Source organism: Abrus precatorius, unplaced genomic scaffold (genome assembly GCF_003935025.1).
Source record: "Abrus precatorius isolate BTA unplaced genomic scaffold, Abrus_2018 Scaffold9, whole genome shotgun sequence".
NCBI lineage: Eukaryota > Viridiplantae > Streptophyta > Magnoliopsida > Fabales > Fabaceae > Abrus > Abrus precatorius.
The window spans coordinates 20,902,661-20,917,031 of NW_020874439.1; the positions used below are offsets into that span (position 1 = coordinate 20,902,661).

Here is a 14,371-nt window from a genome sequence, read left to right on the forward strand (position 1 = left end):
TTGAAAAATTATACTTTAATTTTTCCGAAAAATAAATAAAAAATTAAAGAGTATTTTCTTATATTATAAAGTAGACTAATTAAGCACATTTGCCTTAGACAGATAGAATGATTAAAATTTTGATTGAAGGTTAGAATTTTAAATTAGATATCAATTCATCAATCAGAATTTGTTTAATAAGTATAATTGAACTAATTTAATTTCCTTAATAATAATTCATTAATTTGGCAGTTTTTATTCTCTTTACACATAGTTAGAAATAATATTAGGATATGAATTCATTAGCGTACCATAAAACGTGTAACCCCACATCATAATGTAGATTTGCATAAGTAGAGTTTGAATATCTTTGACCATAGATTTGATTAAGAAAGAAAATAAATAAAGTAGAAATTTCTTATTTACATGAAAAAATAAAGAAGAAAATCTAAAACAAATTCAAACTCTTGTTTCACATTCAAATGGAAGGAATTAGTCAGAGTTCAAACCACGGTAGAAGAAACTGTGGAATGTTTACAAACGGTTTTGACGAGCAGTCATCAAAGAGACTTTCCAACATAAGTTAATTTTAAACCCGAAGTGACACCCATGTATATATGAAACTGGGCTAACGTAAAAGATAATTAACTTCAATTATATAATCATAAGTTAATGTTAATCATTGTCCTTGATATTGATTACAATTTTAAAATATTTTTTATTAAAAAGTGTTATTAATATGTATTTTTAATTTTTAATGTATTTTAACATAAATTTTAATTTAAATAAAATTATTCTTAAGTGCAATTATATAATTAAAATATAATGAATGCCAGCAGCATATCTCTTACTCACTCTTGATCTTTGAATAAAATATAAAATTTTAAAACACAAAAGTATTTTAAAAAATATTTTTAATATATATTCAATGATATTTGTTAAAAAATAATTATATTTTATTAAAAAGGTTAACATTCAACGTTACTAATTTTTTAATAAAATATTTTTTAACCAATAGCCTAAAATATTTATTACCATTTTTTAAAAAAAAATTACATTGTCATTCAATATATCTCCCAAAGCTGACAAAAGAATTTTTGTTAAATTTTACTTCAATTTTTAAGATTAAATTTAAGTATCTAAAAATAATAACTTTTTTTTTATCAAAAATATAGTTATTATATTAAATTTATAAAATTATAAGAAATATTTTTTAATAAATAATATTATTTTAGGGTGCTTGATATTTTTGTTTTCTATTTTATTGGTTTTGGATGATAAATCTAATGTTATAGAGCATATTTAATGCACTAAATCGCTAAATTAAAGGATAAGATTTTGATCAGTGCTCATAGATTTTCCTTCCCGTTTGAGACCATTTCTCTCTCTCATTTTACCATTCAAAATTGAAATTTCCACATATATATTAATTCCTCCCTCTCAATTTCTCCTTAAAACATCACTTCCCACCACCCAGCTCTTTCAACCTGCTTTCTTTCTTTGACTTCATAAGGGGAATTTCGTGGTTGAAGCAGAACCACATGTTGTTATAATTTTTAGCCATTTTAGCTTCAGTTTGTGTTGCATGAGCTTCTACCTCAACAGGCTGTTAAAGTTCTTTCCTTTTGGTGGTTTATTATATTCATATGATTTGAACCTTCTTGTGTTGCAAAGTTTATAGGTAGGTTATTATTATTGGTTTCATCCTTAAAAGCCTTGGCTTTATTGTAATTTGATTTGATGCATTACCAGTTTTACTTGATTTTCTTCGAAAAAGAAAAATGATAAAAAGTTTGCACTTTTTTTTTTCTGTGGTGGGGTTGTTTTGTTAACTTCTAGTGGGATTGGAGATAAAATGAGTAGTTTTTGTGAAATTTCTTTTATGTTATGGATCTGAATTGTTTTCATGTAGTTGAATGGATGCCAAATCATGGTGTTTTATTAGTTTCTGAGATGAATTGGGTGTATAGAACTCATGACACGATAGGAATGAAATAGTTTGTTTTTTTTTAACAAGATAGCATTTTGCTCCACTTGCGTTTTCTTATATTTGTTGTGAAGATTGAACAATATTGTTCTGTTTATCGGGAATGTGATGGGCATAGTATACGCAAGAGCTTTGTTAGGGGACGACTTGATCAATTCTTATTACTTCTTTTTTTTTTCATTTCATTTAGGAGGGAGCAAGGAATGAGAGGTGAGAGGAATGAATAGAGAAATGGAAATGAAAATGAGGGAAAAGGGATAAATTTATGATTGTATTCATTTTATCGTCGTGAGTTATGCTCACTAGAAAATCTAATTTAAAAGAGATTCAAAAGTGAGTGAAAGTTTTATTTTTTATTTTTTTCAATTTCCATATATCTTCCCTGTTGGAAACATTTGGTAGAAATTTACAATATTTTTCATAATAACATTCTTTGTTATAATTGTCAATCTATGGCATGATAAAGTCCACTGAGTTTGCTCAAGTCTCCTTTTTGTGTGTGTGCAGCAATAGTCACTAGTCAGTTGTATTCAACAGCTGAATTCTGTACAAAGCATGGGGTGTTTCATGGTCTTGAAGAGCAAGAAGAAGAAGACGGATCAAATTTTGCACTCAAAAAGCGTCTGCCATAATTGTCATGCACCTATAATACTGCCTGAACCTCAATCTCGTACTCGTTTATTAAAATCTGCACCTCCTAGTTTTAGGACTAGAGCGAAACTCGTTCACCCCATTAATAAAGTTAACAACAACATAACACGGGCATTATCTGCTCCATCAGCTCTTGATGTAGCAGATCAAGAGGCTCTGGCCTCAGTTGAGTATGAGGAACGAGACGAGTCAAATTACCAAACAGGCTCAATGAAGGAGCAGCATTCATTTAGTCCACAACCATTACCTCTTCCATCTGGTCAGGGTGGTGGTGCATTGAAGGTTACTGGCAGCTTTAAGTCAAGGACAGCTAGTGGTCCTTTATATGCTTCTGGACTAATTCCTGATTCAGCAGAACAACATGGTTTGGCCTTATTTGAGTATGAGGAACAAGAAGAGTCAAAACACCGAGTTGGATCGCTGAACGAGCAACGTTCATCTAATCCACAACCTTTGCCTCTCCCATCTCATAAGGGTGGTGGTGGTGCATTGAAGGCTTCGGGGATGGCTAGTGGTCTTCTACATGCTTCTGGACCTTTGCCACTTCCACCAACTGGACTGCTTAGAAACTTTCCATATGAGGAAATTGCTACTGCTTGCCACAACTTCTCTTCAGATAGATGCATGTCAGAATGTCTTTCTTCGACAATATATAAAGCTTCATTTGGTGATGATGCTTCGAGTTCAAAGAAGTTTGAAGCCACTGTGACGCGCCTTCAGTCGTCAACTCAGGTAATGTTCTCCATTCTGCATTATCACTTTCATCTCTTTGTATCCTCATACCTAGTAATAGTAAATGATGACTTGTCATACTAATAGCTGCTGCTTCCTTACCAAATAGGGAGAAATGATGCCTTCTTATCTTTGAATCGCTAGATTTCAATACTTCTTGTACTTTTTTTTTTCATTTTTCCATATGAGATATGTTAATATGTTATACCTTCTTAATTTCCCAAAATACACACAAGTGAATTTAGGTGTGATGCCTTCTTATCTTTGAATCGCTAGATTTCAATACTTCTTGTACTTTTTTTTTCATTTTTCCATATGAGATATGTTAATATGTTATACCTTCTGAATTTCCCAAAATACACACAAGTGAATTTAGGTGTTTAAGAGAGGCATTTAAGATTTTAGGTTTGTTGATTGGTGTCATCCAACTTGCTAGTTAACAGCAGCCTCTAAACCTTATATTTCTCTGTCCTCCATATTCTGTTTTTTCTTGATGCATATTTGAATGTTTTCAAACCATATTGGAATAAAATGCTGGAAATTGTTAAGAATTGCATTGATACTGGTTCAAATGTGAATGTGAATAATTGTTAGCCTTGTGTTGAGAGGAATATGATTTTTCTCCCATGACAGAAGTAGAAAGCAGCTTAGAACTTTCTGACATGGTCAACATGTATGTTATGTCTCTTGCAGGGCTTGAAGGAATTCATAAATGAGGTTAATACTCTTGCATCTTTGCAACATGCAAACCTCTGTAAATTGCTCGGATTTCATGCACGTGATGGCTCTGAACCACGGATGTTGGTTTATGAGAGGCTATACCATGGAAGCTTGGACCGCCTGTTGTTTGGGAGATCTGATGGCCCTTCAATTGATTGGAACACACGAATGAAAATTGCCATATGCGCTGCACAAGGTCTTACTTTCTTGCATGAAGAAGGGCCTTTCCAGGTAATGAACTCTCTTATTAGCTTAGTTTGGTGTAAAAGGTATGTTGAATTTTCAAAAATAAAGCAGCCTTGTGTGGTCATGCATACTATTTTTTCCTCCCTTCTTTCCATGTGGATTTTAGACCTCATTGAGTGAGTGTCATTGAACCTGAGTTATTGTGTATTTCTTAATGTGGACTGAACAATTATATGACGAGTAAACATTTTTTACGTTCCTTTAGTAAACTAAAAATTAAAAAAATGGTACATACATTTCTATCTTTGCTGATGCACATCTTTATCTCTTGCAGGCAATGTATAATGAATTTTCAGCAGCCAACATACAGATTGACAAGGATTTCAGTGCAAAGCTTTCTGGATACGGTTGCGCTGGACATGTTCCTGAAGAAGAGATTTCAAGCAATTCATCTGTATGTTCATTTACTCAAAACTGTTCTATTATAAATTATCCAATTATTCTACCTGTATCTTATTTGGGATGTATGATTATTTCGCAAGTCTTGTTCTTAATTCATTCTCTTCTTCAATTTATTATTATACAGGCTGTTGGAAACCTATCCATGGAGACATTGGAAAGAGGAATTCTTACTCCAAAAAGCAATGTATGGAGTTTTGGGATTACCCTTTTGGAACTACTTACTGGCAGAAAGAATCTTGATAGCCATCACCTCAAGGAAGAGAGGAACTTAGTCAAGTGGAGCCGGCCTTTCCTGGCTGACGATTTTCGACTGTCACTGATTATGGATCCTAAACTTAAAGGTCGTTTTCCTACCAAAGCAACGAGAGCAGTAGCTGACATTGCACAAAGATGCCTCCAAAAGGAGCCATCAGAAAGACCAACCATGAGAACCATTGTTGGGCATCTCAAAATGATACAAGATATGAAGTACTCTTGTTGGTTCCCTCTACAAGAGCCAGCACCTATGTCTTCAAAACAAATTTCAAGATCACCAAGTCTTGATGGCATCACATGTCATGCAGGTAAATCGAGTCTCTCTCCATCGCCACCATCCTTAGCCAGACCATCTGATTCGCCTCCAAGATGGTCTGGCATGCCCACACTGCATCCTCCTCTCCGCGCCTGTTCCTCAACACTATCTATGGAGGAGCATGGTAGACAGGAAAGCAGGAAGTCATCATCCTCAGTGTGTAGGAGAGCAAGTATTGAAGGATATTGACTATCTGTAATGTTTCATTATTTCTTTATATTATTATTATTGTGTGATTCAACACACATGTTTATAGGAGATAAAAATTTGATTCTTCCACCTTGCCATCTCTCCATGATGCCGAGAACCTGTTCTTTTGTAGATAGTGCAAAGGGTGGTCATATTAGGTTGAATTAATTACCCCATTAAAATAAAAATTTACATGGTCTCAAACACTTTGCTTCTTTCTCCAGTCAACATTAACATGGCAAGAAAATAAAATAAAAGGACTTGTCTAAGTTACTTCTAGATGTAAATAATCTTATCATAAAATGGACTACTGAAGGTAAGATATTAGATTAAAAATTGTATCAATTTTTTATAGATCAATTTTATTAATTCATTTGAGATGAAGTTTGATTGGCTGAGATTTGGATGGGGGTGTGTTTTCTGGCAGGAGGAGCAAATTTAAGGATGTTGATACTTGTCCTGAATTTGACCATAATAATATTTATATCAATCACAACAATTGTTAATTATAAAGTTTAATAACATTTTTGGACAACTAACGATAATATGGTTTGGTTCTTATTTTATTTTAATTTTTTAAAGTTCTTAAAAATCATTTTTATGTATTATTTCATTTAAAGTATGTTTGATATTTGAAAAATTAGTTTTTTTTATCTTTTTATTTAAAATCTTCCTTTCTTTAGCAAATTCTTTTACTAGTTCTTTGTAATTATTTATCAATGAAGATATTATAGAAAGTTTCTTTTTGTTTATAATTTTAAAATTTGTCTGTTCTAAAAATTGGTCTATAAATTTATCTATATATGTATGTTTTCTAGTAGTGTTGGTTAATTTCTTTCTTTTAATTTTAATTTGATTTACGTATTATTTACACATATAAATATTTATAAAGTTTTTTAAACCTAGATTTATCTGTAATATTATCTTAAGTTCTGCTTTGTAATTTCAGGAACACCTCTTCATTTGCAATTTTGTTAATATAAATCTTAATAATATTGTGTCAAAAAAGCTTATTTCAATAGAAAGTACCTCTTTCAAACTTGTTGACATGGTTAAAGATTTGAAAGAATTAGTTACTAAGTTTTATAATGTGACTAAATTCTTTAATGATGCTTTATTTGTTCTATTTAAGTTGATTTAGAACATAATTAATACCAATTTTTCCAAAATTTGACTTATCTAATGCAAATCTCGATAAGGATAGAAGATTTTATTGTTAATACTTTAAAACTTTGCATTTATATTGGACCTTACTTGAAAGATGTTTTCAAGAATCCTACAGAAAAGGTTAGTTTTAAAGGATAAACTTTAAACAACTAATGATAATATAGTTTGGTTATTATTTTATTTTAATTTTTTAAAGTTCTTAAAAAATTTTATGTATTATTTCATTTAAAATATGTTTGATATATGAAAAATTAGTTCTTTTATCTTTTTATTTAAAATCTTTCTTTCATTAGCAAGTTGTTTTGTTAATATATTAAAGATTAAATTATAAATATTATAACTTTTAATTTTATTAACTTATTAAGGATTAAATTCTAAATATTATAATTTTTAAAACATATTCGACCTATTAGCAAGTTGTTTTGCTAACTTAGTGATGAGTTATTTTATTTATTATATCATTGTAGTCTTCACTTTCATTATTTTTGTATAATCTTTTTAACAATCAATTGTTTAAATTAAGTCTTATCTTAAAAATTTTCAATTTAACATCTTAGAAACAAAATAAACTAATTGATTATTTTAAAAATTTCCATCAAATGTTTCATTATCCATTTGAAACTAATTAACAACCTGATTATGGTTAATAATTATTATGATATAAATTATTATAATATTATATAAGTTTTAAAATAATATAAAAAGTAATAAAAAACTAAAAAAATTCAGAAAAGTATTATATTAATTTTTTTTATTATTATAAAAATATATTTTATACAACATATCTTTTTACTTTCCTTTTTATTTATTCAAACAAGCAGAAAGAATTATTTTTATTTATTTTTATCTCTTATATCTATTTATTCAAATAATAAAAAAATTTATTTTATTTTCTCTCGATTTCTTCTATCATTCAAATTTATGATGCAAATTATAAGTTTTTAAAATTTAAATAGAGACATTGATTATTGGCACTGTTTGACAGTAAAAGAATATTGAATGAGAATAGAAAATTACTCTTGTTTGCCTGTAAGACTGTAACTATAATGATTCTGAAATTAAACGGTATAATTTAGACTATGATATTTATTATGTTTCACTTTCACTCAAAATGCACAAACATAATCAATTATTTGTTGAGCAGAAAATCTTTCTATTAAAATATTGTATCTATGTCAAATAATTTGTTAAAGGCAAAATTAGTCTTTTGGTCCTGTAACTCTAAGGTAAAATTCACTTTCGTCCTATATCTTTTTTTTTGTTCAATTTAGTCCTTTAAGTTTTATTTTTTTTCTCACGTTAGTCCTTTTCGTGATATCCGTTAGGTCCATTTGCTGTATATATAATAGACTTATAAATTGCTGCATAATGTTATTTCCAATAATAAATAGGAATATAGTCTTCAGGATTGATATTAACATGGTTCATGGAAATAATTGAATGATAATAAGGTATTCCAGTAAGCATCCATATTTTGCAAGAATATGCTTTTAGTTTAAGGTTCACCACAAACTTATTTCTCTTTAAATTAATATGTTAGACCTCGAACATATGTTGTCCAGACAACCTTACAAAAATAAAAATAAGTGTAAGTTGTAATGTGGGACTAAAATGAATCAATTTGAAATAGTTAAAAGACTACAATCATTCATTTTAAATAATTTGAGGACTGAAATGAGCTTAATTTAACCTTGACTTGCTCCAATATCTTGGAAGATTTTAAGGAGATGCTTGAATGCTTCTTTATTGATGTTCCTTATTTCTTTCATATGTCTTTCCCATTCTTGTGGATAAGTTGTTTTTGCTGCCTTTCACATAAGCTCTTTTAATTGTTTACCTGGATATATCTTTCTGAAATTATTATATAAGTGTCTGACGTAGAAGCTTTGTTCTACTCCAGGCAACAATTTCTCAATGGCTGGCAATAATCCCTGAAATAAAACTATTCAGTGTCATATCAATAAGTTAACCAGCATATAATGGATCAAGTAAAAAGAATCACGACATGTAATGGTAATATCTTCTGTTGGTCAGACATAAAGGTCACTGTGTTGCATACTCCCACGCCTCCTAAATCAGAAATAAGTAGGTTTAAAAACTATTGTCAAGTGTCCTTATTTTCACGTTTGACAACAGCAACTACTAATGGTAACATTTGCTCATTAGAATCCCTACCTATAGTAGCCAAAATTTGTCTATCATAATATCCTTTTAGAAAATAGCCATCTAATCCTATAATTGGTTTGCACATTAAAAACTCTCCTTGCAAGCATAAAAACAAATATATAGTCTCTGAAAAGTAGAGAAAAGTTGTCTTAGGACATTTTCACCTTCCTCAGTTGCATGATTATATTGTCAACTTTATAGTTGAATAAGAGTTTGACCGTAACATTTGATGACAATAATCATACAACATTTTATATTGTTCTTTAAAACTCCCATCAACAAGGTCAATTACTTTCCTCCTTGCTCTCTGTGTTGTGGACTTACTCTAACATTCCACTTTTTTTGTACTTTTTCTTTAATGTCATTAACTTTTATGTTAGAATTTTTTCTTACACCATATTGTAATTTTTCACTCAACCAAACTGAACTTAACATCTTCACCTTATACTCTCTGCTGCATGTGTATTTATCAATAATTTTTCTCAATTGCCAAGTGTCATCTCTTGGTAACTTGGCACAGAATGCCGTCCATTTGCATTCACCGTTACACACCACTCTCACTCTTTCATTATTATTCTTTTGAATCTTTAAGTTTCTACCGGAGTGAATAACATATGTCTTTAACAACCTTTTTAAAATCTTCTTTGGATGCAAATAATATACCTATTTCCCATTTTTCATCAGTTATGTTTTATGGCAACTTAAACAATTTAAAGTTGTTTCTATCTTACTCCTTATCATAATTTACATCAGTCTCTAATTCCTCAGTGCTATAATCCTTATCAACATCAAAATTCTCATTGCTTGCAACAAATGACATTGGATTAGTAGAAGTAGAACCAACCTCAAATTGAGATTCAATTTCAAAGTCTCATCAGAACTAGAATCAATATGAAACTCAACATATGAAATTATGGCCTTTCTTTTTTTCTCACTTGTTCTTGTTGTTTTTGTTGTTTTTTCTTCTTTTTCTTGCTTTCTTGCTTATTTTTTCTGACTTATTCTTGCTGTTTTGTTTGTTTTTTCTCACTTATTCTTATTATTTTGCTTGTTTTCTTCTAATTTGATCTTGTTGTTTTGTTCCTTGTATTGTTACTTATTCTTGATGTTTTGGTAGACATTTTTTCTGCTTTCCCCCCCCTTTTTTTTACTCAATTTTTTTCCTTTTGCAGAAGATTTTTTTTTTCTGTTTCACATCTATCAACTTTCTTTGGTTGGTCTTGATCTCCCTGTTCCATATGAACCTCTTCTTCTTCTTCCATATGTCTTTCTTCTTTTTCTACTTGAACATTTTCTTGTTCCACTTCAACCATGTTATTCACTTCAAAATTTTCTTCTTCTACTTGTTCTCCACCACCCATCTCTCCAACTTGACCCATCAATATTCATGGGATATTCAAGTAATAGAACATCCAAACATATCTCAGCTTGTGAAACTGTATGTACTACATACAACTCCATTTTTTCATAACACTTTGATATTGTGGCCATCTCCATAGCTCCTTTATCATCTTTTAGTTCCTTCAATCCAACATCAAGACCTTTTCTACTAATCTTGTACCACATACTATCAACTACATCATATTCCAATTCATGTACCTCATCCAAACACCCAAAATAACTCCATAAATCTTTTTCACAGTCCCAAAATATTTGTCTGACCTCCAGCATACTTAGTTTTTCGTGACTTTTTAAACTTCTCAACATGATGAACTTTTATGCAGAATTTATCCATCTCCTATGATCCAAAAAAGGTAATAACAACAAAACCTAAATTTTAAAAAGATGAAATGTTTCAAATATTCAACAATGTCCTAACTCCTATAACCTCACAAAACACAAATAAAATAATATACCCAACACATATAGAGAATAAATTTTAGAAATATAAACATATCTTATAACCTTGATGTTTGATTCCACTTCAAAATTTCAACATTTTTTTAATAAAAAAGTCTAATAACCCTTTATAGATTTTCAATATTTTGCTTTGCAAACTGATTTTTTGATTTCAATTTCTGAATTTTCTTCCATAACACAGTGACCGTTTCCCTCCTCCTTGAAGTGTGTTTCACATAACTACAATCTCCACGTGGAATGACTTCCAATTCAGGCTTCCTTTATAGGTCCAGGTAGGATAACATAAATGTCATTAGTGGCAGATAAGATGCTTCTGTTATGTTCTTTAATGGTTGTCATGAAAAAGACTAGCATGGGAAAAAAATAAAACTTAAAGGACTAAATTGAACCAAAAAAAGCTAAGAAGACTAAAGTGAATTTTACCCTAGATTTAAGAGATGAAAAGTGTAATTTTTCCTTTGTTATATTTAGATACGATTTCTTTAACAATTTAAAGTTTAAAAGTATGTTATCCAAGTACACTTGAATTACACTCCAACTTTTAGCTATAAATAGAGACTCATAAGAATAATTCCACACAATTCTTCCATCCAACTGAGCTGAGAGCAAAGCACAGTGTGAAAATTACAACTTCTTCCACTCACAGTCACAATGACCTTGATGAAATCAAAAGTACCATTTCACATATCAACAATTCAAAAACCACAAGATGAATATCAAATAAGGGTCAATAACATGAACCAACAATTTGATAATGTTTGGTTAGAATGGAGTGATAAAGAGAAGTGATTTATTCATCCACTGGTTACTTTCTTTCTTTCTTTTAATTTTAATTTAATTTACATATTATTCACACATCTAAACATTTATATTAAGTTCTGCTTTATATTTTAGGAATATCTCTCAATTTGCAATTTTGTTGATACAAATCTTAATGACATTGTGCCAATAAAGCCTACTTCAATAGAAGGTACCCCTTTCAAGCTTATCGACACGATTAAAGATTTGAAAGAATTAGCTACTAAGTTGTATTATGTGGATGAATTTGTAGTAATGATAAAAAACTACATTTTAAGTTTTATTTATAATTTTTATTTTGACTTATTATGTGACTTAATTCTTCAATGATTCTTTATTTGCGCTGTTTAGGTTGATTTGGAACATAATCAACATCGTTCTTTTCAAGGTTTAACTTATCTAATGCAAATCTCGACAAGGGTAGAAGATTTTGTTGTTGATACTTTGAAACTTCACAATTATATTGGACTTACCTAAGAGATGTTTTCAAGGATCCCACAAAAAAAAGGTTAGTTTCACACGATTGACTTTGCATTTAATTTGAGATATTTGTTTCATTAAATTGAATCTATTGGTAATCAATTAGGTTATGCATATGGTGCTAATTGTGACGTTGTATGGCTTCAAAAAGACTTTAGCATTTACATCTGTAATTTGTTTGACACTCATCAGGTTTGTCTTAAAGTTTTAACTTTTCAAAATTAAGATTATTATTATTATTATTATTTTTACCTATAAGCTAACAAAATTGTATTAGCTTATTTGATAATATGAAAAGCTATGATAAAAATTTTATTACTATAATTCTCTCATTTTTTATAACCTAAACTAATTAACTTTATTATATTAATTAGGCTTCAAAAGTCTTAAAATTGAAAAGAAAGAGTTTGGAGTATCTTCTAAGTCATTATTGTAAGGTCACAACAAACAAAGAGTATGTTACTTTCAAATTTTTTTCTCCTTATATTTTTGGATTAGCTTATCTTATCATAGTCTAATCTTCTATTGTTCCTTTTAGCATGATTTTTTTCCAAAAAAAAAAAAAAACACTTATATTATGGAAGTTTTATGATTAAAATTTGTATAGATATCAAACGACAGATTGAGAGTGCGTCCAAATGAGATGTTAAGATATAAATGTAACATGAACTTATCAAATTTTCTCTTTCCTAAATTCTTTCTTTGTTTTAGCTCATATTTGACTATTATTATATATTAGTTTTGTTTTATTATTTGAGTCTGTTACGAATATTTAGTCATAATCATATTAATTACTTCAATCTATTTAATTACTTTTCTAATAATAGATATGCGAGAGACGATACACATTATTTGCTATACATATATGATTTAATGAGAATTGAGTTATTTGACTTGCCTAAAGAGCCTGAAAGTATTGATATTCCCTTAACGGAGGTAATTTTCTTTTCATACATATTAATTATTTTAATTGTTTAAACTTTTACTCTTGTATTCTTGCAAGATTAGACAAGTTTGACCTTTTTCCCTATACATATTAATTATTTATTAAATCTTTAATCAATTAACATATAACATGATGAACGATTGATTCAATAAATATTTTTTTTATCATATGACTGAAATTTCTCTTAACCAACAGGTTTACAAGCATAGTTATGACGTTTGCATGCATCTATACGAGAAAGAAGTTCTAACGGAGAATTCTTACCTTCATATTTATGGGGTATGTTACCTTTCCAATTGTTATTCTTTTTATTAATTTAGTATTTAATACAAATAGTAAGTTTTTTAAACCTTTTTTATTTATTATTTTTTTTGTCTCTTTTATATGAGGAATATGATGTAAATCTTATTTTGCTTATAATATATTTGAAATAGAGTAAAATAAAATCCAATTACTATTTTGAAACAGGTTGCAAGAGGCCCATTTTAATGCTAAACAACTTGCCATTGTATCTGTAAGTGACTCTTTAATTTCTTGTTTCTAGAACTAAAAGATTATATTACATATTTATATTGCGCTCATTTTAAATTTTCCTACTCTCAATTTTCAATATCTATTATAATTCATGTGTTCCATTCACGTTGCTTATAGGCTCTATTTGAATGGCGTGACTTTGTTGCATGTCTAATAGACGAGAGTACTGGATATATTCTGCCAAATAAAATTGTTCTTGAAATTGGTAAATGATATTATTTTTCAATTGTTAGAAAATTTTTTGTTTAAATATTAGCAATTAATTATATAATATATGCTAATTTAATTTTTATTTTCTTTTTAGCTAAGCATATGCCAATCACTACAAGCAAGTTATCCATGTTGTTGAAGTCAAAGCACTAGTCAAAGCACTCTTATCTTGCCAACAATCTTGATGTTATCGTTAACATAATTTGTTATTCTATTGAAAATGCTGCTGAATTTGAAGAAGTTGCTAGTCTATTGAAAGAAGGAGCTGATATTGCTTCCATTAAGAAAGCAACTCAACAATCGAATAATGACATAGACCGCTATCGGTGATGTAGTTATGATCAATGTTTAAGCATGAATTTGTCTATTTTATGTCTACATATTGTGTACTTTTAAGACATATGTAAACTTGTATGATGGTGAATTGATAATAATAATAATAATAATAATATTTTTTAAATTTATTTTCTCAATAATATTTATAATTTATATCTTTATAATCGATTAAAACTTCCTCAACCTCCATATGGCAAGTTCCACAGCAATACAGAGGGTGAGTCCACGTTCATACATCAATCACACAAATCCAAAGAGAAAGATGGGTAATATTTGGATTAAAAGCAAAGTCTATTTAAATGCAGATTTTAGGTAAGACTTAGGGAAAGGAAAAAGTTTGCATGCAGGGTTAGAGTGGAAATGCCGACAGTCAATTACAAGGGATAAAGTTATTAGC

The 14,371-nt window shown here is 29.3% G+C and overlaps 1 protein-coding gene and 1 pseudogene across 1 annotated transcript; both read left to right on the plus strand.

Moving 5' to 3' along the window:
- Positions 1–1,346: 1,346 nt before the first annotated feature.
- LOC113849641 (probable serine/threonine-protein kinase PBL18) lies at positions 1,347–5,691 on the plus strand. Its single transcript, XM_027479682.1, has 5 exons — positions 1,347–1,660; positions 2,474–3,349; positions 4,043–4,300; positions 4,590–4,709; positions 4,842–5,691. The coding sequence occupies exons 2-5, from the start codon at positions 2,522–2,524 to the stop codon at positions 5,475–5,477; spliced, it is 1,842 nt and encodes a 613-aa protein (XP_027335483.1). The 5' UTR covers positions 1,347–1,660; positions 2,474–2,521; the 3' UTR covers positions 5,478–5,691.
- Positions 5,692–11,321: 5,630 nt separating this feature from the next.
- On the plus strand, positions 11,322–13,968 carry LOC113850979 (annotated as a pseudogene).
- Positions 13,969–14,371: the final 403 nt, after the last annotated feature.